Source organism: Pipistrellus kuhlii, unplaced genomic scaffold (assembly GCF_014108245.1).
Source record: "Pipistrellus kuhlii isolate mPipKuh1 unplaced genomic scaffold, mPipKuh1.p scaffold_m20_p_1, whole genome shotgun sequence".
Classification (NCBI taxonomy): Eukaryota; Metazoa; Chordata; class Mammalia; order Chiroptera; family Vespertilionidae; genus Pipistrellus; species Pipistrellus kuhlii.
Genome location: NW_023425404.1, coordinates 63,749,456 through 63,770,817, shown reverse-complemented (window position 1 = coordinate 63,770,817; position 21,362 = coordinate 63,749,456). Strand labels below are relative to the sequence as shown.

The following is a 21,362-nucleotide window of genomic DNA, read 5'->3' as shown; positions in this document are numbered from 1 at the left end:
TTCCTACTTAGATGGCAGGAAGATAGAGCTATCCATGGCCATCAGCTGCTTAGAGGAGTTGGAAGAAGATTGTGAAATTGGTGTTAGAGGGAAGCTGTGAAGATAAGTGGGGAATGAAAACACAAGTGTTATGTAAAATAAATGAGCATCTCTTATTGGAAAGCACGTGGGGAAAGGCCTCTGGCCTGGTCTCAAGCCGCCTAGAAGTTGTTTTGTGCAAGCTCAGTTGCTCTCCTAGTCCTCGATGGCAGAGGGACTAGGGGGATGCTGTGCTCTCTGGCTAGACTGGAGCCTCAGGTCACATTCTGCGCACACGTTTCTCCAGGGCCTCCAGCTCAGTCAGTACCTCCTTGGGCAGATCCTGGTTGACCTGCTCTGTCAGGTAGCTCCTAATTTCACCAGCCTCCTGTTCCCAGAAGTCCTTAGGGAGCGAGAACAGCTGGGCAGTATCTATGGCTCCCAGGCCACTGAGATTCAAGGCACCTTCCTTTGGCACCAGCCCGATGGGTGTCTCTCGGGCACTGTCCTCCCCCTCTAGCCGCCGGCAGATCCAGTCAAGAACTCGAGCATTCTCTCCGAAGCCTGGCCACAAGAAGCGTCCAGCCTCATCACGCCGGAACCAGTTGACATGGAAGATGCGGGGCAGCCGGGCTCCCTTGCGCCCCTCCATGCTCAGCCAGTGTTCCAGATAGCGCCCAAAGTTGTAGCCAAAAAAGGGCCGCATGGCAAACGGGTCATGCATGATCACCTTCCCTGGGGAGGGGAAAGGATGGGTAAGGAATCTTCCTGCTTACTGGAAAAGAGAAGGGCACCAGGCATCCAGGTGGAGGAAGTTGTACAATGTTCATGGTTCTGGAATCTCCTCAGGGCAGGGTGAAAAGGGATGGGGAAAGGGCTTGGCAGGAGGAAGGTCTGGCTCAGGCAGGGAGAGAGGAGGCAATGTGGGCACATGGGAGAGGGACAATGGAAGGTTCTCACCTTTGTGTTCAGCCGCAGCAGTGGACTCAGAGCGCATAGCACTGCCCACAAACACTCCGTGGCGCCAGTTGAAGGCCTCATATACCAGGGGCACTCCTAGAACACCAGTGAACGGGGTCATAGGCAACCGTATTATTGGACTCACTCCATCCTTTCTGGTGATTCTGACTCCTAATCTCCTAGAACCTCAGGAAAGGTTTGAAATGTCCCATTTTCAAACCTCATGCTTCCCCCCAATTTTGCATTCTCCAGGGGAGAATGCAAACTATAGTTGACAATCTGAGCTTTAAGTATAAGAGGGAGGTGGGCCCTGATGTAGACTCAGATCCTTTACCGACACGGCATGGCTTCCACACAATGTTTACCTTTGGGTCTGCGGCCTCCAAAGATGATAGCATCAATGGGGACACCCTCAGGAGCCTCCCAAGCTGGGTCCATGATGGGACACTGGCGAGCCGGGGCACAAAAGCGAGAGTTGGGATGTGCACAGGGCTCCTTGTCACCTGGCAGAGGAAATACAAATACTATCACTTCAAGGGCACATCCACCCCCAGCACACACATGCAGGCACTCTTGCACAATTTCTTTTTGCCTCATCAGCTCCCTACAACCTCATGTGATAGGGAGTAGGGAGTTAGGACATTTCCCCTAAAAGATCAGGTTATTTAACCATAATGGTATTGACAGTTGAGCTGTGTGAGAAAAGTGAGAGAGGAATTGGGGTTCAGCAGGACACTAATGTTTATGCCAAACTATGCCCATGTGGCATGGGCCACTGTTCAAAGGAATGGAGTTAGATGTTGGCATAATTCCCCTGTCCCCCACCACAAAAAAAATATTTATTTATGGATATTATTTAAATACCCAAACCTAAAGCAAAAACTGAATCTGTCTGGTGAGTATTTCAGACAATTGACTTTTCATCAGCACCCCTGAGCTATCAAAATATAAATAGGGACCTAACTGGTTTGGCTCAATGGATAGAGCATCAGCCTGTGGACTGAAAGGTCCCTGGTTCAATTCTAGTCAAGGGCACGTACCTTGGTTGCGGGCACATTCCCAGTAGGAGGTGTGCAGGAGGCAGCTTATTGATGTTTCTCTCCCATCAATATTTCTAACTATCTCCTCCCTTCCTCTCTGTAAAAACTCAATAAAATATATTTTTTAAAAATGCAAATAGGAATTGATTTTAAAGCTAATAGAATTTTGGTGACTTCCCTGGGTCTGCCTAGTCCCTGATGGAGTGATAAAGGTTGAAGAACTCAGACAAGGATATAACCTGGACAGGCATAACCTGAGGAGCCCAGGTCAGTTGGCCCCTTCAGGTGCCCTAGAGATGCGTTGGGACTAAATCAGGGGAGAATGTATACTAGTATGTAGGGCACTATCCTGGGGACCCCAAATGGACATGGTGCCTTCTCTGCTGGAGGTTGCTGGTCAGACCTATGAGGCAAGGAAGTTAAACAGCTGGTTATCCCTGCCCTTATTCCACCCACCAGCTCCTGCCTCCACTCTCAAATAAGAGCTGTCCTTTACCCTCTCTCTTACACTTTCATCAGCCCCTAATTCAGGTCCCTAGCACAGGGTGTTATTCTGGGAACTGAAACTGGGAACAAAATGCTCTAGTTATAGCCCTGAATCCAGAAATGATGAAAGGGTTGGGGAATTAGCCTGTAGGGAAATATGAAATTTTCTTGGATTTCTTAGTTGGGTAGGAAGACTGAGGAGGGCTTAATGATGATGTTGAAGAAAATAAAGGGTGATTAGATGAGGAGGGTGACTGCTAGGCCAGCGTGGAAAACTTGAGTATAGGCTTCAGTGACCACAGTGACCATCTTCCCCCACCATGCTCTTCTTTGCGCTCATCCCTATGTCTCTGGGCTCTCTGACTGCTGGAGGCCACAGAAAACCGAAGGCCAGAGTGCAGGGCTGGGGGAGGGGGAAGTATTGCAAAGCATGGGGAGAATTGACAGGACTGAGAAACTCACTTCTAGGAGAGGCTAAAGAACTAGTCTGATTCAGTTTGGAAGAATGTGTTGGAGGGATTGGGAAAGGGTAGGGATTACAATACTGACCTGTATTTATTTAATTTATTTTGGTAATCCTCACCTGAGGAATTTTTCCATTGATTTTTAAGGAGAATGGAAGAGAGAGAGAAAGACAGAAAAACATTGATATGAGAGAAACACATTGATTGGTTGCCTCCTGCACAATCCTGATCAGGTACATGCCCTTGACCGGAATAAAAACCGGGATCTTTTGGTCCGCAGGCTGATGCTCTAGCCACTGAGCCAAACTGGCTAGGGCAACATTACTTACCTTTAGACAGTGGTTATTATATGGGGGGATGTTGAGAAACAAGTCACAGGTAGAGGGGAGGCTTCCTCCCTTACTAATAGGTCAAAATTTATGAATTATGTTGTGAACCCTATTCCTTCTATAATAATTTTCAAAACATACCGTTTAAAAAATAAAATATATTTATGGTGGATTTACTATGTGTTTGGTACTGTACTAAACCCTTTGTATCTATTTAATCCTCCAACAACTTTGTGATAGATGCTACCCCCATTCAACTAATGGGGAAACTGACACTCGGAAAGTTAAGCAGTTTAACCAAGTCACAAAGCCAGAACTTGATGGAGCTGGGATATGAACTGAGACCTTGCCTGGGGTTAGAAACTTCAAACATTCATAACTTCCTGTGCCTCCTGGAGGTCCTGGAAGATGCCTCTGGGTTGTGAAGGATGTTATGTCATCCAAGTGCTGAGCCCTGGGAGCTGTGTCCTGACTCCCCCGCCCCACATACCAGGTTTCCAGGCCTTGCCCAGCCAGGAGGTAACGGTGACGCCAGGTGGAAGAGGCTGGTCAATGCCCTCCCAGTACACGCCACCATCGCTGGTCTCAGCCACGTTGGTGAAAATAGTGTTACTTTGGATTGTGGCCATGGCATTAGGATTGGTGGTGGCAGAGGTGCCAGGGGCCACACCAAAGAAGCCATTCTCAGGGTTGATGGCCCGGAGTCGACCTGTTAAGTGAAAAAAAAAGAGAAAGACCAACCAGGAGAAATTGAGGGGTGGGCCAGGGAAGGTCCTGCTTTGTTCCTCTTTGCCTTAAGCTGGACCCTAGATCTGACAAGGATCCTGGTTTGTGTCTCTGCCAGGATTTTCAGAGGAAGGTCAACTATTCAGGAAGTTTCTTACTGACAAAGCTCACCATGAGTAGTGGAGGGGAGACCTCTATGCTCTGGTAAGAGCCAGAATCAAGAGTATGATCCAAGGACCACTCACCATCACTGTCAAACCTCATCCAGGCGATGTCATCCCCCACACACTCCACTTTCCAGCCTGGCAATGCTGGCCGCATCATGGCCAGGTTTGTCTTGCCACAGGCACTGGGGAAGGCGGCTGCCACATAGCGCTTCTTCCCCGCAGGGCTGGTGATGCCCAGGATCTGTGTGTTGGGGAGAAAGGGAACAAGGGGGAGGTCACCAAAGGTCAGGGGATGGTCTGCACAGGAAGGCAGCTACAGAGGAACAGGGAGGACAGATGTTTATTCACTTAACAGGTGCATTGCCTTGCCACTGGGCCAGGGGTAGCAGCAAGGGGAAGCCCCCCAACATTTAGCAGCTTGGAGTCAAAGCTTTGGGCTTTGGGCAGAGTCCCTGCCCACCAGTCTGGCACTTGGCAGTGGGGAGGCAAGGCTGAGGCAGACTGGTCAGGCACCACCACTGCCTGGCCCCCCCACACCTGCCCGGTCCTCACCAGCATGTGTTCCGCTAGCCAGCCCTCATCCCTGGCCAGCCGAGAGGCGATGCGAAGGGCAAAGCACTTCTTGCCCAGCAGGGAGTTGCCACCATAGCCGCTGCCGAAGGAGACGATTTCCCGCCGGTCAGGCACGTGGCCAATCAGGGTTTTCTCTGGGTTGCATGGCCATTTGCTCACTGGCTCCCCTGGGGACAATGGGGTCATGGGGCTGCTAGCAGGAGCATCAGAAATGGGTTCGCAGTGTTTCCCAAAGTGTGGTATGCGTACCCCCAGGGGTACGGGAAGAGTTTGGTGGGGATATGCACTGCATCGTGCTTAGCTGCGCCTAATTCTATGTTCTCATGAGTATGAGGGGTACTCAGTGTTACGAAAATTATAGAAGGGGTACACGTTTGTCAAAAGTTTGGGAAACACTGGAAAGGGATCAGGGGTTGGCAGGATAGACACTTGAGAGCAATGGCGGTGCCAATGGATGGCTGAAGTCCCCCACCTCATAATATCCATCAGCTCTCTATTCTTAGAGACTTTCTCAATCTTGTGCAAACTGTTCTACAGACAGCCTCACTCCCAACCCAGGCCTGCTGGACTGACCTAGGGAATTAGGTGTCTCATTAATTAGGATGGGAAGGATTTGGGGTTCCCTCTGAGTGTAAATAGGCCTTGGTGTCTTCCCATGGACAGGGCAGGAGCTCACCTTGCCCAGCCAGGGGCCGGCCCACAGAGTGCAGACACTTGACAAAGTCACCATCTCCGAGGGCCTGAAGCACAGGCGTCCCCAGCCGGGTCATAATACGCATGCTTGCCACCACGTAGGCCGAGTCGGTGAGCTGCACTCCAATGCGGGACAGTGGGGAACCCACAGGACCCATGCTGAATGGAAGCACATACATGGTTCGGCCTGTGGGGGGAAATGTCACCTGGATGAAGGGTTCCAACCTATTAATACCACCAGTGCCCTACCCTCTGTGTCCCTGCCCTGATTACCCTGCATGCAGCCTGGAAACCTCTCATCCACAGCTTGCTGGAACTCAGCTGGGGACATCCAGTTGCCCAGCTGCCCACGGGCCCCACCAGTCGGGATGGGCACCGTGTCTCGTTGAGAAGGAGTTACAATCACTGTCTTGCTCTCTACTCGTGCCACATCCTTGGGGTCTGTGCGGGCCAGCCAGCTGGGGGAGAGAGGATTATCAGGAAGACGGTGGCCAGAAGGTCTCCCTCATCCCCAGACCCTCTTTCAAGTCCAACTTTGATTCCAAGTCTTCTGTTTTCCCCATCCATTTGCACCTCAATCTTCCTCCAGGTTGTGTCCCATTTAAGGGGACAAATGAAGGGGAGTCAGGTGCTGATGTTATTGCAGGCTTAGCCCAAACCCATATTTAATTATGTAGTTCTCGTGGCCCCTAGCCCTCTTAAAGGCCCCTTTTCCTGGCAAAAACTCCCCGAACTTGTGAGAAAAAGAAAAGAAAAAGCTTTTATCTGTATCTGCTTCCTTATTTAACATAAAAATACAGACCACTCCCAGTAATCCTGACTTTGTTTCCTCTAAAGCTCCTACTGTCCTTGCTCATTCCAGTGAGATGGTTTAGTTCAGTAGTCAACTCATTAGTCAACAGAGCAAAATAATCAACAGTACGATTGAAATTTCTTTTGGGAGCCAGATATTTTAAACTTAAACTTATTTTTTTCTAATTAAACTTAAACTTCTTCTAATGCCACTTCTTCAAACTATACTCGCCCAGGCTATGGTATTTTGTGAAAGAGCCACACTCAAGGGGCCAAAGAGCCGCATGTGGCTCTTGTCTTGGTAAAGACAAAGTGAGTGGCCTCAGTCCAAGCAGCTGCCCCCATCTTGTGGGTTGCTGGGCCCAGGACTTACCAGTTATTGTACTTGGGGAGCTTTCGGATGAGTCCCTGCTGCTCCAGCAGGGTCAGTGTGGCAGAGTTCTCTGCCTCAGTCCCATCACAGATGTGGATGCCCTCTGGTTGGCACAGACGTGCACTACGCTCCACAAAGTCTCGAACCCCAGAAGGCAGCTGGCCCAGATCGCCATTGAGTACTCGCAGCGACTGGATGCTGCGCTGGGATGACCAGCCATAGGGGCTCAGCCTATGCCAGCTAAGCCTGTGAGAGAAAAAAAAACAGGTAATGAGCCAGGACAGGAAGCTGGGGCTGCTACGGAGCATGCTAAAGCATCTGGGTGCAGGTCTCATGAAGAGCAGGTTGGAGTAGGTGTGAGGAATAGGTTCAGGCGACGTGTATCTTGTGGCCTTTATGAAGCTTAGTCAGGGTGTCTCCTGGTCACAATGGGTAGGTATTGCCAAATGATCATAAAGGCTGTGCTATGTAGAAGTACATGTATAGGCATGCTAATGTTTTTGCGGGCCTAGTCTATACTAGATCTGGTCAATGTTTAGAAATGAACAGGTGCCCAAGGCCCAAGTATGGAAACTGTGCCTAGGTGACAGCTTCATGTTTGGTATTGGAAGTTCTCATCCCTGTGCTTTCCATTCTCAAGTCTACTTTTTTAAAAGTTAAAAAGGCAGCTATTTTTATTTTAAAAATATATTTTATTGTTTTTTTTACAGAGAGGAAGGGGGAGGGTTAGAGAGTTAGAAACATCGATGAGAGAGAAACATTGATCAGCTGCCTCCTGCACACCCCCTACTGGGGATGTGTGCCCACAACCAAGATACATGCCCTTGATTGGAATTGAACCTGGGACCCTTCAGTAGAAAGGCTGACACTATTCACTGAGCCAAACCGGTTATTTTTATTTATTTCTTCTGGTGTGCATGCTGTAAGACTGTAAAAACCTCATGCAAACAACCTGTTCTTTGAGATGGTACAGTCCCAGGTTTCTAGATTAAAACTCTTGCACAGTGAGTAGGTGATCAGATGTTGGGTTTCAGCCATCAGATCTGCTGCCGCCCACCTGATCCAAAAGGATTGCAAAAATATTGCCACTGGGTAGTTACTTTTGAACCATGCGAAAGGCTGACTATTGGGAAATGTCACTAGCTAAGCATGCCCTGTTTCCCAGGAGTGTAGGGTCCCTGTTGTCTCTCCATTCATATTCCTGGGAGAGGGAGAAGCAAGGTCCGCTCTGATTGGACCAAAGGCCAGGAAAGGGAAGTTGCCCTTCTATGCCCCACACACCTAGGAGCACATGATCCTATCACCCCCACCCCCCCCCCCTCCCCGTTCTCTTTCCTAGAGGACATATGCCTAGAGAGCTTTGGGTGTTGGTGGTAGGGTGCAACAGCAGACTGCAGGAAGCTCAAATTCAGAGGGCGTAAGCCTGTGGGAGGGAGAAGCCTCAAACCATAGATGTGGGAGTTGGAGCCTGTCTGGAGTGGGAACTGGGGTGGCTTCCACTGGGCAGAGTGAGATGGAAACCCAGTGTAGTCCCAGGGGCAAAGGAGGAGGGTGCCTGGGACCTGGGTCTGTTCCTGCCTCAGGGGGAAGTGTTCCCTGAGCACGAATCTTAAAGGTACACAGCCTGGAGAGAGCCTCTGCAAGAAAGTCTGGTGAGGCTCCCCCACTCCTTCCAGTCCTCTAAGAACTCCTCCTCTCTCTGCTCCAGAGACCACCTATGTGTGGGCTGGCCAACTGAACCAGCTGTGGGAGAGAGATGGGGTCAGTTCAAATTCTGGAACAAAACCTGGGGAGAAGGGACAAGACGGGAAGCTGTGAAAAGGGGAAGGGAGACAAGCAAGGGCCTAAGGGCTCCTGTCCTGAACTGGGATAAAGCCAGCCATATACGAATTGAAGGCAACTTGGATCCTTCCTCCTCCCTTCTTCCCCTCGCCCCAGGTCCCTCGGCTTCCGGCCAGGTCCCAGTGGTGGTGGCAGGGCAATGGATGTTTACATTAGGGAGCTGAGCGCCAGATCCCTGGACTCATGCACCCTTGACCCCAGGGCCTTTCTGTTCCTCGTGGCAACGTGAGCACAAGAGTTACATCTGCAGAGGAAACGGGACAGACTCAGAAAGGGGCTTCGCGGGGGCGAGCGAGGAGGTGAAAGGAAGTTCTGAGCGTCATTCAGAGACCGCGGGGCAGAGACCAGCAGAGCAGGGCGGGTAGGAGGGGACGGAAGCGGAGAGATCGGAGCTGCTGAGGCAGCCCCTGATCCCTGGCAAGACGTCCGGCCAGAGCAGCTTGGGTTCGAGAAACACTCGCCCCCTGCCCGCTGCCCCCTTGGATGGGAAGCCAGGTGGAGGCTGACCAGCAGGAGGGCGCAGCTGGCAGCTCCACGCGGGTGAGCTCCTTGGAAGGTGCGGGTCGGCCCCGGGCTGGGGGTCACTCACCGCAGGCCCGTGCGGTACACAGCGGCCATGGCACCTGGGCGGGGGTCGTGGGGTGGCACGGAACGTAGCGGAGCCTGGGAGAGATGGAAGGCGGAAAGAGAGCGCGCGGTGGGGCGGCAGGGAGCTGAGACTGGGCGGGAGGCGCTTAAAAAGCGGGCGGGCGGGCGGATGCAGGGGCGGGACCTCGCCGGGCAAACGCGACCCTCTCCCGGCCACGCCAGCCGGCCGGCGCTCGGTCCGTCCGGGGCACCCAGTCCCAGGCCCGCCCAGCTGCACCCCACCCCCCGCATCCTAGCCCTCAAACCCGTCTCTCCCATTGGGGGACCGGCTGCTCTCCTCGAGGCTCCGCCCCTCCCGGCCCACAGCACATGATGTAACTTTGAGGACTCTTGCTCCCGGTAGATAGTGACTGGAGACGCTGGGTGGCAAACAAGCCAGGGGCTGGAGTCCACGGGGCCTGGAAGTCTGTTAGAGGGTGTTGGGCATTACATTCTTCCCAGGGACTGGGCACTCCCAGGCTCTTGTGATTTGCAAGGTCTCAATTCTAAGGTCTCTTCAGTCCCCAACTCCCAAATCCTTGTTTCTTCTCCTCCAGATGAGGCCTCCCTTCTGCCTTACCATGAAGCAGTCTTCACGCCAGTCTTTTTGGGGCCTCTGCCATGGTCATTCTTTCCACATTCCCCTGGAGAAAGCATCTGCCCCACCCAAGCACCATCATAAAAGTCCTCAGGTAATTTCTCAAGTTATATCTACATTTTTCTTCAATTTGAGACCACTGGGTATCACCCCAAATGCCACAGCACCTCAAACTTAACATGTCCGTGAGAGGCATCTCTCAGCATCCACTCCCCCTTTCTGATAATGGCATCTTGATGCTCCTCTTCAGTCTGTGTGGTCATGTGGGTCTCCTGGGCGTAGGTTCTCAGCTTGGCCCATTTGTGTGTTCCTCACTCTGACTTCAGCAATTGGAAATGTTCGAGGATGGGGATGAGGCCACTCTCTTTGGCTTTTTCTGTAAACTTTCAAAATAAGCTCCTGTCCTGCTGAGGTTGCTGAGCTAGTAGACTATAAGCCTGGAGCTTCTGGGTGTCAGCTTAGCACTGCAAAGCAGGAACCTGCCGAGATGGAAGCCAGCCTAGAGGACGCAGAGCAGAGGAACGGAGAGAATCGAATTTGTGACTTAGAATTCAAATTTAGAAATCAATTTATTTCTCTTGCTCAAGCTAATTTTCTTAAGAGAGAGGAACGGAGAGGGAGTAGAACCTGCAACCTGGGTGTGTTCCTTGACCAGGAATTGAATCTATACCACCTTTTGGTGTACCAGGGTGATGCTCCAACCGAGTCACACTGGCCACGGCTGTTCAAGCTAATTTTAAGTGCATTTCTGTCATTTGCAACAGAAACCATTTAGATTCTCAATTTCTCAGAGTTCTATGCTGGAGCATGGTGAAACAAGGAGAGCTGGTCTGTAGCCTTGGGTTTGCTGCTGGTCTTCCTCTCTTCCTGCTCCATCATGCACTCAACCTCATGTATATGTATTTGGGGCTCTTCCCTCCAGTTCCAACATCTAAACTCTGTCCACACCCATCCCACTGCAGAAAGCTGCCTGTTTGCACCTTTGGGCATAAAAGTGTGCACACTGGTGGGCTGGTCAACCTACCAAAGGTCCTCATTTCTTCCATAATCCTCTCGTGCTCTCATGGTTCCATATCTCAGCAAATGGCTCTACCATCTAGCCAGTTGCCCCAGAAGAATCTGAGTCTGTTCAGACAACTCCTTTTTAATCCTCTATAGCCAATCAGACACCAGGACTTCTGGGTTTATACTTCACAATTATCTCTTAAGTCTGTGTCTATCCCCATAGCCACTGTTTTAGTGCAGGGCTCATCTCTCATCTGGTTTCAGGTGATGGCTTTCATGCCACTTCTTGGCCTCATACTCCTCCAAATGCAACCCTTCCCCTCCATCAAGCTCCCCTCCAAATGTTCATCAGTAGATGAATGGATTAAAAAAATCTGTGGGACATTTACACAATGGAATACTGTGCAGCTGAAAAAAGGATGGATCTCTTACCCTTGGGACAGCATGGATAGATCTGGCAAGTATTATGCTAAGTGAAATAAGCCAATCTGAGAAAGACAAATATAACATGATCTCACTTATTTCTGGAATCTAATGAATGGAATGAATTGACCAACAAAATAAGACCTGAAGCATGGAGGCATGGAACAGACTGACATACCTCAATTTGAGGTTGGGGGAATGAGAAGAGATAAACCAAGGAACTTACTTATAGGCATGGCCCATGGACATGGGCAATAAGGTAGTGAAGACATGGCAGGGGGTAGGAGGTAAAGGGCTGTGAGGAAGGAGGTAAATAAAGGTAAAGGGGCCAGGGTGCGGGGAGAAGGGGAGAGACCTGTAATACATCAACAATAAAAAGGATATTAAAAATAATAATAATTTAAAAATTGGTCTTGTTTTTATCATAGCTCCCTACAGAATCTGGCCTATGATAGGCACTTATTAAATGTTGGTTGAATGAAAGAATGAACAAGTCCCACCCATGTTTCTGAATCCTTCCCCTCCTTTTTTCTTCCTCCCTTAATTTTAGGCAGACTGCTCAAGGGGCTCCTGAGAGGATTTCCTTGTACTGCTGATTCCCTGTATCTGCCACACACTTTGTTTCCTGGCCCTCCTGGCAGCCTGGCCCACCAGCTGACCAGTGTCCTGTCCATGGCGTACCACCAGGGGGCAGCGTGTGATCAACCTTACTCTGGTCTGCATTTTCTTCTTCCCAGAGCATTGTGGACAGGAGGGGGAGGGGCAGGGGGAGGAGGAGAGGGAGAGGAGATATCGGATGGCTCACAGCTATAGTGGATGCTGTGATGAGCTCCTGCCTAGATTCCCCTTCAGAATCATGATGCTCATTGTCCCAGCCACTGAGTGTTGGCTCCTGATGGTTCACAGCTGAATGTTTCCCTGAGAACTACCTGTGACTGAAGGAAACTGTCTTATCAAATGCAATGCTCCTTTCCTGGGATAACATGTCACCAATGACAGGTTCAAAGGCCTGGTCCCTTGGCCTCAAATTGAAACAACTATGAAAGTTCATCCCAGCTCCAGAGATTCTATAGAATCAGCTGAAGTCTATTCTGTTGCAACTGTAATGCATTTCAACTTTTCCCCTGCCCAGTCCTGCTTCTCTCACTCCCTTTGAAAGTCTTCCCTAATAAGCCCCCTGTACATAAGTTTTCATCTCAGTTTGTGTCCAGCTTAAGATTTTCCCCAAACTCAACTTGGATGCTCCATTAACTTCCTTATTTGACTCTGATTCCATTTTTGCTCTCTTCCACACTAGATCCAAAGTGATCTTTTAAAAATAATTTGATTCCATCAGGTCTCCACTGAAAGCCCTTCAATAGCTTCTCACTGCTCATATTTATTTGTTTACTTTTAGATGATTTTTATAAGAGTTTATTTGAGTCATACTGACAACATATGCTGGGGAGTAAGATCTCAAACGCTCCCAGCTTCTCACTGCTCTTAGAATAAAGCCCACATTCTAAACTTGGTCTACAAGGCTCTGCGTGATCTGGCACCTGTGGACTTCTCCACCCTCATCTGCCACCATTCTTCCTCCCTTTCCTAGGTCTTTTGGAAGACCTCTGGCCCCCTTGGTCTTTTTCAGTTTACTGAATATATTCACTTTTTTCCTACCCTGCCCTTCTCCTTCATAGCACTCGTCTCAGTTACAATGGTTTGTTTTTAGGTAGGCCCATCCTTAACATGGATTCACATTTGATTTTATTTGGAATTCCCAGGATTCCCCAGTAGAATGTGGTGGTGTGGGGAGAGCCAGCTACTGGTCCTCAGGTCCACCTCTTTTCCCACCCCTGACACAGTCTTGTACTGCAGGGGCCTCATGTGCATGTATGTGGACCCCTCTGTCTATAAATCCTAATACTGCCCATAGCCTTCTGCAAACAGCCACCTCTTGGCCACTTGTTAGGTCTAGGAATGTGTGAACGGGTAGTTTGGTCTACTCTTGGATGGGCAACCCAGGGAAGAGGTCCATGTGGGCCCTAGAATTCTGGAGTTCTGGAGTGTGGTCCAGAAGGGGACTGGGTGTGTGCACAGAAGAGGCCTGGCTTCCTCACTCCTTGGCACATAGCTGGAAGAGCACCAGAGTGGAGCCTTCCAAAGCACAGTGCCCAGGGCAGGGGTCACCAATGCAGTGTTTCTGTTTCATCTGTAAGCTCCCCAGAGGCAGGGTTGGTGCCAGTCTGATTTGCTGAGGTATACCTAATGCACAGCACAGTGCCTGGGGTGGAGTAGGTGTCAAGTGAATATTTGTCAAGTGAATGTAAGAGGTACACCAGAAAAGGTTTAAGAATTTGTATCTATTACTGAAGATCTGGATACCAAAAGTCAGAACTAGGAATGAGAACAAATCTTACAGGGCTCCAAAAATGGATATAGTAACAGCATCCTGGATTACTGACTCTGTCTCTTCACCTCTCCTTTCTATTTCTTTCCTACTCCACTTCTCTAGGCTCTTTGCCTGCTTGGCCCTTTTTCCACATGGCACAGCATCCCTCAGTCCACATCTTTCTACTTTTTCATCCTTTGGCAACTACTCTTTCTTTGTGACCTGACCATCTCTCTGTCGGCTTCTCTGTATTTGTTTTAGTTCTTGGTTCTCAACTTTCTTTTCCTTTGTTTGTTTCTTTTTTCTTTAATCTACATTTTCCCATTTATTTATTTTATTTTAAATAAAAATAAATATTTAAATAATCAATTTTTTAAATTGATTTCAGAGAGGAAGGGATAGGGAGAGAACATCAGTGATGAGAGAATCGTTGATATCTGCCTCCTGCATGCCCCTCACTGGGGATTGAGCCCACAACCAGGGCATGTGCCCTTGACCGGAATTGAATCTAGGACCTCTTAGTCTGCGGGCCAACGCTCTATCCATTAAGCCAAACCAACTTGGGCTCTTTTGTTTCTTTCTTCTATCACTTTTGCTCTTCTAGTTATTTGCTCTTATCATCTGTCTTGTTACTCTTACTCCCTTCTTGACCTCCTCCCAGAAGCTTTCCATGGCCCTTTGCCCAACTTTCCATGTGCCATTGTTCCTCTGTCTCCTTGAGTATAGATCCCTGGGAGCCCTTGACTTTTTCTGTGTTCTGTCCTAGGTCTATACCCACTGCCTCCTTAGCTAAGTCTTCCTGCCTCTCTTTCTCTGTTCTGTCATTCCTAGAGTCTACCTGACTTCATCTTTTTCCTCCCCATTTTTCCTCCCCAGATGTTCTTGAGCCAATCAGTGTCAGGATTCACCCCCTGCCCCCTCCCCTCCTGACAGAGGACCTATGAACTACCTCCTAGGCCACAGTCTCTCCTTTCCATGTCCTTGGTCCTTTCCTCTGGCTCAGCCCTCAGACTCCCTTTCCTGCTCAGTGTCGCCTGGTCTGAATCCCTAGCAGCTCAACCTGCCTGAGCTTGTTTAGTCTGACTCCTTTAGCCTGTTAGCAGCTCAGCCCTCCCACCTCTCCTTTGAGCCCTCCAGTAAACAAGAGGATCAGTGAAGACCTGACAGCTGCTGAGGGGAGAGGGGCCAAGTGTCTGGCCAGGCCAGACCAGGCATAAAAAAAAGGGGGCTCATTCAACATTTCAATTTCCTTCTTTAACCAGGAAGATTCTGGGGTCTCTCTCTTGACTATCTGTTTTAGAGCCACATACTATGGGCATGCGTGAGGGATTCCCTGTCTATATGGTCCCCATTCTCATTTTGTGGCTTTGCTTCCAGGCCTTGAGCTTTTTGGCTCTTCAACAAACAGCACTAGATTCAGGCAATCACACTGAGAAGCCTTTCTCCTTGAATAATGGTAATGGTTTCTGCTCCACAAAATAGAGGCTAGGTGTGGGAGACAGATGTCATCTGATCTAGGTCTTCTTTTTTTTCTTCTTCAGATTTTAAAATTTTATTTTACCATTTTTTAAAAATTAAAATATTATCTGTATACACATCTTACCATTGTCCCTCCCCCCCATAGATGCCCTCCCTCCCCAGAGTTTTGTGTCCATTGGTTGTACTTATATGCATGCATACAAGTCCTTTGGTTGATCTCTTATCTCCCTCAGATCTCCCTCCCCTCCCTGCTGTAATTTGACAGTCTGCTTGTTGCTTTACTGCCTCTATATCTATCTTTTGTAGGTCTTCTTATATGTGTGTGGAGAACATGTCAGGAAAGACCACACACACAAACACACAAAGGGAAGCTGAGTTTTCTGTAGGCATTCTGTAGACCAGTAGTTCTCAAACTTTAGTGTTCATCAAAATTGCCCAGAGGGCTTATTAAAACATAGATATTTTTGGCTCCATCCCCAGAGTTTCTGATTCAGTAGATTTGAAGTAAGGCCAGATAATTTGCATTTTAACAAGTTCCCAGGTGATGCTGCTGATCTGGGGACCACATTTGAGAACCACTGTCTTAAATCATATGAATCTCCCAACTTTTCAACCAACACCTAAGGCTGGGACTAGATTAATTTTTATAAGTTATGATCATTGGGGCTGATTGACACCCACGTCTCTCTTTGGGATGGGAAATAGGATCTGTTAACCCTACGGGAGGGTTTAGGTGTCCTCAGAAGGTAGGGAATAGCCTTTAACTCATGGAGTTCTATTCCAGTACAGACCCTATTTAAACAGCTTCAGACAGCTTTAAACATCTCCTTAGCTAATTCCTAGTATCCCTGTTCCAACTTCTCCTCAGGGATGATAGGTCTAAGAGGTGTTAGGGGATTAGGCTGAAAATGTAGGTCACCCACCAACCATCTGGGAACCAGAATGAGTGAGAGAGGAAAAGAGAGGAACAGAATACACACAGAGAAAAGATGAGGAGAAGCAAAGGGCATATGAGGGCAGTCACAAAAGTCACAGATGGATTGGTGGTGATTAGATTTCAGTGTTCCACACTGGCCTGGAAGGAAGGGGCAGAATTTCCAATTTTTCCTTCTCCTGTTCATTCTCTGAAGCTGGACTGCCTGTCTTGGGGCTGGGTCAGCAAGAGTGAGAACGACTGAGGATTGGATGGTCAAGTCCTGGAGATTCCTCATGAAGAAGATGGCTTCTCTTTCCGATTTGATACCTACGAGGGTCATGAGGCTAGATATAGTGGGAGTGAGGCAGGGCGCAGAAACATGAGGATTCCTGAAAATAGGAGACACCCAACAGCCCAGGTGAGAGTGGGTTCCAGAGAACTTGAACTCCCAAAAAACAATGACAAGGGGCTGCAGAGCTTTGGAGGGCGAGAGCACTGGGAGCTGTCTTTTCTAATCCATACTTTCTGTCACTGAGGGCTGAGGGTTGTGTTCACATGAGGGTGGTGGTCTGTACCAGGAAGCTGAGAACATGTAAGTCAGACTATCAGTGAGGAGCTTTGTTGGGGAAGATGCCTTCTTTCCTTCCTTGAAAACAGGCAAACTTGTTCTCTCCTCTTGTCTCTCCCTCTCCCCCCCAAGGCCAATAAGATAGTCAAATGATCCCCTTACCTCATTGGCTACAGGCCTAAGGACCACAAATGACCTCAGAGAGCTATCCCTTTAAGAGTGCCCTGTGGGCTCTGTGCCCACAGCCCCTTGTTCTGAGCAAGGCACCTAGGCCTTGCTCAATGGTGCCTCCAGCCTCTGGGGAAGCTGTGCTTGCCTGGCTCTGACACTGACCATATCACCTCTGCCATCCCTTAAGTGAGTATGCCCTGGGCCTTCCTGGGTGCTGGGCTTCTAACCTAGAGCCTAGAGTCCCCTCCTCTGATACCTGCTGTCTGCTCTCTGTTGTCTATTTTCAGGAATCCTCACATTTCTGTCCCGTACCTCATTCCTACCCCAACTGGCTCTCTATCTCTCACTGCTGTCACATCAGAAACATAAACAAGTCTCACTTATTCTTTCATCTAATTCTCTCTGGATGCTTCTCTCAGTGTCTCACCACCTTCTCCCTGCCAAGAACCAGTTCCTTCAATCTGTGTGCTTGTTTCTGTCTTCTCTGTTCTCTTAAGGGTGAGGAGCTCAATAGACAGGGCGACAGCCCTTCCCTGGGACAGGAAGAGAGGCCTGTCCTTCCTCCCACCTCTTTGGCCAGAGCCTAGGGTCTGAGATGTGGCTGGAAAGAGGAATTCCTAGGTTGGGGGCATCAAAATTAAGCCAAATTCTAAGCCTTGTGGATGAGCACTCCCTGCTTTGCCCCTTCTGGAGCTATGGCTGTGGCTGCTGAAATTGGGACCTGAGCTAGGGGGAAACTGGGGTCAGAATGGGGAAGATGAACTGCTCAAGTTCACACAACATAGGGGGTTCTAAATGGAAGAAGAAGAACCAATCTTGCTTGGTTCCCCTGGGAGAGATTGGCCTTGGGGAAAGATGGTCGCCACCGAGTCCCGATCTTTCTAAAACGGATTCTAGAATCATTTTTTCCCCCCTGGAAAGTCTCTCACCTCTATAAAAGGGGTTGGTTAACTCATAGAACAAATGTGCAGTAAGGGTCTTCTATATGCAAGGCATTGTCTTAGGTGCTCTGAGAGATAGAGAGGTATAATAATAGCATTTTATCCTTACTCATGCATTAAAATTCACAGCGTTCATGTTTCCCTTTGTCTTAAAATATATACCTACTCTCACAGTTAATTAAGCAAAATTTTTAATTGCTTGGAAATGGAATGGTGCCTCTTGAGATGACAGAGCATCTCAGCATGTTCCAGCAGTAGAGTTGGAGCACTGCCATATTCTCCTTGTTTTTCATAAATCTCAGAGGCACCAGTGGGGCCAGAGACTGTGCTGTCCTCTTCCTCACGTAAGCTACTGTCCCCGATCAGGGACTTCTGCCACCTGAAAAATTGGCCCTCCGCCCAGAGGTGACTATGCAGGGAACAGGGCTGCACCATCACCCGGCTTTCCAGAATTCAGGCTCCAGAGCCCTCGGGCTTTGGGGGAGCAGGTTTTGGTGAAGGAGACTGGCAGGCAGCCTCCAAGTGCTCCAGATGTCTCCTCTGTTTTGCAGGTGTGCCCCCCCAATCCAGCCCCAGAATGGCACTGCCTCCCAGCCCCCTGGCCATGGAATATGTCAATGACTTTGACTTGATGAAGTTTGAAGTAAAACGGGAACCTTCGGAGGGGCGATCTGGCACCCTCACAGCCTCACTGGGCTCTACACCTTACAGCTCAGTGCCTCCTTCGCCCACTTTCAGTGAGGCAGGCGTGCTGGGGGCCACCGAGGGCCCCCGGCCAGGCCTGGAAGAGCTGTACTGGCTGGCCACTTTGCAGCAGCAGCTGGGGGCTGGGGAGTTACTGGGGCTGAGTCCTGAGGAGGCCGTGGAGCTGCTGCAGGGTCAGAACCCAGTCCCTGTTGAGGGACCCCATGGCTATTACCCAGGGAGCTCAGAGGAGACAGGAGCCCAGCCCGCCCAGGTGAGTGATCAGTACGCTGTTTTGAGGGGAAGCAGAGAAAACGAAGGAGCTCCTGGACGGGGAAAGAGACAGAGGGCAAAAGAAGGGAAGAAGGGCCCTTGAAAGAAATCAGAGAAAACAACGCTCTGCCCCCTCCCTTTTTTCCAAATGGAGAGAAATGAATAGGCCGATCCAGGAGGAAAAGGGAGAAGGTAAGGTTAGAAGAGGGCAGAAAAGGCAGAGTTGAGAATTAAAGGTCGTGGAGGAGCAGGCGATTACGGCAGGTAAAAACCATGCGTGGAAAACTGGGAACGAGAATGAATTTGTCCTTTTCAAGTCTTGGTGCTACCCCAGCCCCCAACCTTCTCAGAAAGGATCGGGACTCATCCTATTAATTATAGACACAGATGGGGGTGTTGAGGGCATTAAGACCTAATCCAAATCCGCTGAGGGTCACAGGGTTGCAGCCTCCGGGAGAGGAGAGCCAGGTGCGTTGGAAAGGTGGGGTCTATCTGGGCATGGGCACACTGGAGACACGTGGGCTTGGAGCCTGATGCTACAGACTAAACAGGGATGGCCCTAGGCTCAGGTGCATGATGGGCCTGCTTGTCAGTGGGAGGCGGGCGGGGCCAGCCGGGCGGGTCTAAAACGGGGCTAGAGTCCCTGGGCAAAGACCTCTGGGAGCCGGAAGTGTTGGGACCCGGGGCGGGGTCTGGGTGGGGAGATGGAATCAGAGGAAGGGCGAGCATTCAGGTCAAGTCCAGGGCCAGGCGGGGCCGGCCTGGCGTTGGGAACCGAGTGTCCGGTTCGGACCAGACCAGGTCTCCCCCTACTCCCTCTGCAGCTGGCCGAGCGCTTTTCTGACGCGGCGCTGGTGTCGATGTCCGTGCGGGAGTTAAACCGGCAGCTGCGGGGCTGCGGGCGCGACGAGGCGCTGCGGCTGAAGCAGAGGCGCCGCACGCTGAAGAACCGCGGCTACGCGCAGGCCTGCCGCTCCAAGAGGCTGCAGCAGCGGCGGGGGCTGGAGGCGGAGCGCGCCCGCCTGGCCGCCCAGCTGGAGGCGCTGCGCACCGAGGTGGCCCGCCTGGCCAGGGAGCGCGACCTCTACAAGGCTCGCTGTGACCGGCTGTCCTCCGGGGGCCCCGGGCCCGGGGACCACGCTCACTTCCTCCTCTGAGCCTCTTGGGGCCACGGAGTGGTGGAATAGGTTGGGGTGGGCTCACCACCCAGAAGGCAGCTGTCCCATTCACTAGGTGTTATCCAGCGCCTTCTGGTGCCAGACACTCCTCTGTATGACCACAGCCATATCCTCAAATTTCCCGGACCCTTAAGGCATGTGCTGTCCCTTCAAACGGGCCATGCACAGAAACCCTCTACCTTTTGCCCAAAAATCCACACGACCAGGATCTGAGATCAGCGGGAACCAGTACCAGGCACTGTGTGTGAGCTGGGCAGGGCGGGGGGGAGGGGGGGGGCGGGCGGCAAGGGCGTGGATGATGGCTGAGTGACAGTGCATGGGAGGTGAGGGAGTGGTGTGTATTTTAATGAAAGGTTTTCAATTTATAGGGCATTAGGCAGTAATTAGCAACAAGGCTGTATTTTCATTCTGGGGCTCATAACCTCCCCAGTTAGGATTACTGCATTTTCAAGGTTTTAATTTCCAATAGCAAGACAGACTAGGAATTTCATCCAAGAGGCTTTCCTCCTACCCAACCCAGTGGCTTCCAGGGCCCAGAGCTGCAAAGGCTTGAGGAGCTTCGGGGGTGGTGATTGTGGGCCGGGAGAGAGCCCTGGGCGGGAGTCCGGAGACCTGGGTGCTCCAGCTCTGCCAAGGGAACCACTGCAATCTTAAGCAAATCATTTGCTCCCTGGATCTTAGCTACCTCATCTAAGCCTCATTCGGGTTGGGTGACTGCTCTCACTTTTCCAGTCCCGGCATCCTTAGTGTGCGAGTCCAGGGGTCTCCCCAAGACAACCTCACCGAAGGGACTTCCTGACCTGCGCCAGCTTCCTGGCTGCAGCCTACACAGTGGATGAGCCCACGCACCGGTCCTCTGCTGCTCCCTGCAGGCCGCTTGACCTCCAGATCTGCATAAGATGACCCTGCTCCCTCCTGCCTTTCTGAGGGCTGAGGTGAGACTTGCCCCAGCATGGCAAGGAGCTGAGAGTGCAGCTTTTGTGAATTAAACTTGAAGTCCAGACAGAACTTTATGCTATTGGTTAGTGTTCTTGTAATTTAGAAGTGTTCATTCTTTATCCTTTATCCCTGTGTGTGTGTGTGTGTGTGTGTGTGTGTGTGAGAGAGAGAGAGAGAGAGAGAAGAGAAGGGAGAGAGAGAGACAAAGAGAGACAGAGAGAGACTGGGAAGCCCTACCTGGGCTGAGTGGTGCTTTTCAGTTCTGGAGGCCCAATAAAAATGGGGTGGAGGCGTGGGGACTGGGCCAGATGGAGCCTCCCCCTCCCACCACTACTGCACAGACGCTCAGGAGCATCAGTGACTATCCTGAGGTCTCACAGTTGCTATGGTAATCCAGCCCTCTGCTTCAGCAGCCTATGGTGAGAGTAGTTAGGGGATATGGGCATGTCAGAGGCATTGAACTGGAAGCAGCAACCTCACCAGCTACTGTCACAGGTCCTCCAGGTGACATAAATGGGGAGAGGCAGTCAGGCAAGGGGGAAGAAACTGTCATATGTCTCTCTTCCTTCCTGCCCCCTTTAACCATCCCTTCCCCAGCTGTCTCTTCCCATTCCAGTTCTTGTTACTGCCTCCCCCTCCTCTAGCCCAGCTTGTCCCTCCTCCACTCAGGAGCCTGCAATGGGGGCCTCTCTTTCATCTCCCCCAGGATTTCTTTCTTTTCTCCTCTTC

At 50.5% G+C, this 21,362-nt stretch overlaps 2 protein-coding genes across 3 annotated transcripts; one reads left to right on the top strand and one right to left on the bottom strand.

The window, feature by feature from the left end:
- Positions 1-215: 215 nt before the first annotated feature.
- On the bottom strand, positions 216-9,214 carry PCK2 (phosphoenolpyruvate carboxykinase 2, mitochondrial). The gene is made up of 10 exons (XM_036449623.2): positions 9,053-9,214; positions 6,622-6,867; positions 5,730-5,914; positions 5,440-5,643; positions 4,743-4,930; positions 4,269-4,431; positions 3,788-4,006; positions 1,344-1,481; positions 979-1,074; positions 216-753 (listed from the first exon to the last, which is right to left on the bottom strand). Exons 1-10 carry the CDS (start codon positions 9,079-9,081, stop codon positions 299-301), a joined length of 1,923 nt encoding a protein of 640 aa, XP_036305516.1. The 5' UTR covers positions 9,082-9,214; the 3' UTR covers positions 216-298.
- NRL (neural retina leucine zipper) lies at positions 7,450-20,702 on the top strand. 2 transcript variants are annotated; one of them, XM_036449740.2, is made up of 4 exons: positions 7,450-9,003; positions 9,648-9,782; positions 18,111-18,517; positions 19,341-20,702. In XM_036449740.2, the coding sequence occupies exons 3-4, from the start codon at positions 18,137-18,139 to the stop codon at positions 19,671-19,673; spliced, it is 714 nt and encodes a 237-aa protein (XP_036305633.1). In that variant the 5' UTR covers positions 7,450-9,003; positions 9,648-9,782; positions 18,111-18,136; the 3' UTR covers positions 19,674-20,702. The 2 variants fall into 2 exon arrangements, with proteins under 2 accessions (XP_036305633.1, XP_045440785.1); XM_045584829.1 differs by having other exon boundaries at positions 7,450-9,019.
- The last annotated feature ends 660 nt before the right edge of the window (positions 20,703-21,362 follow it).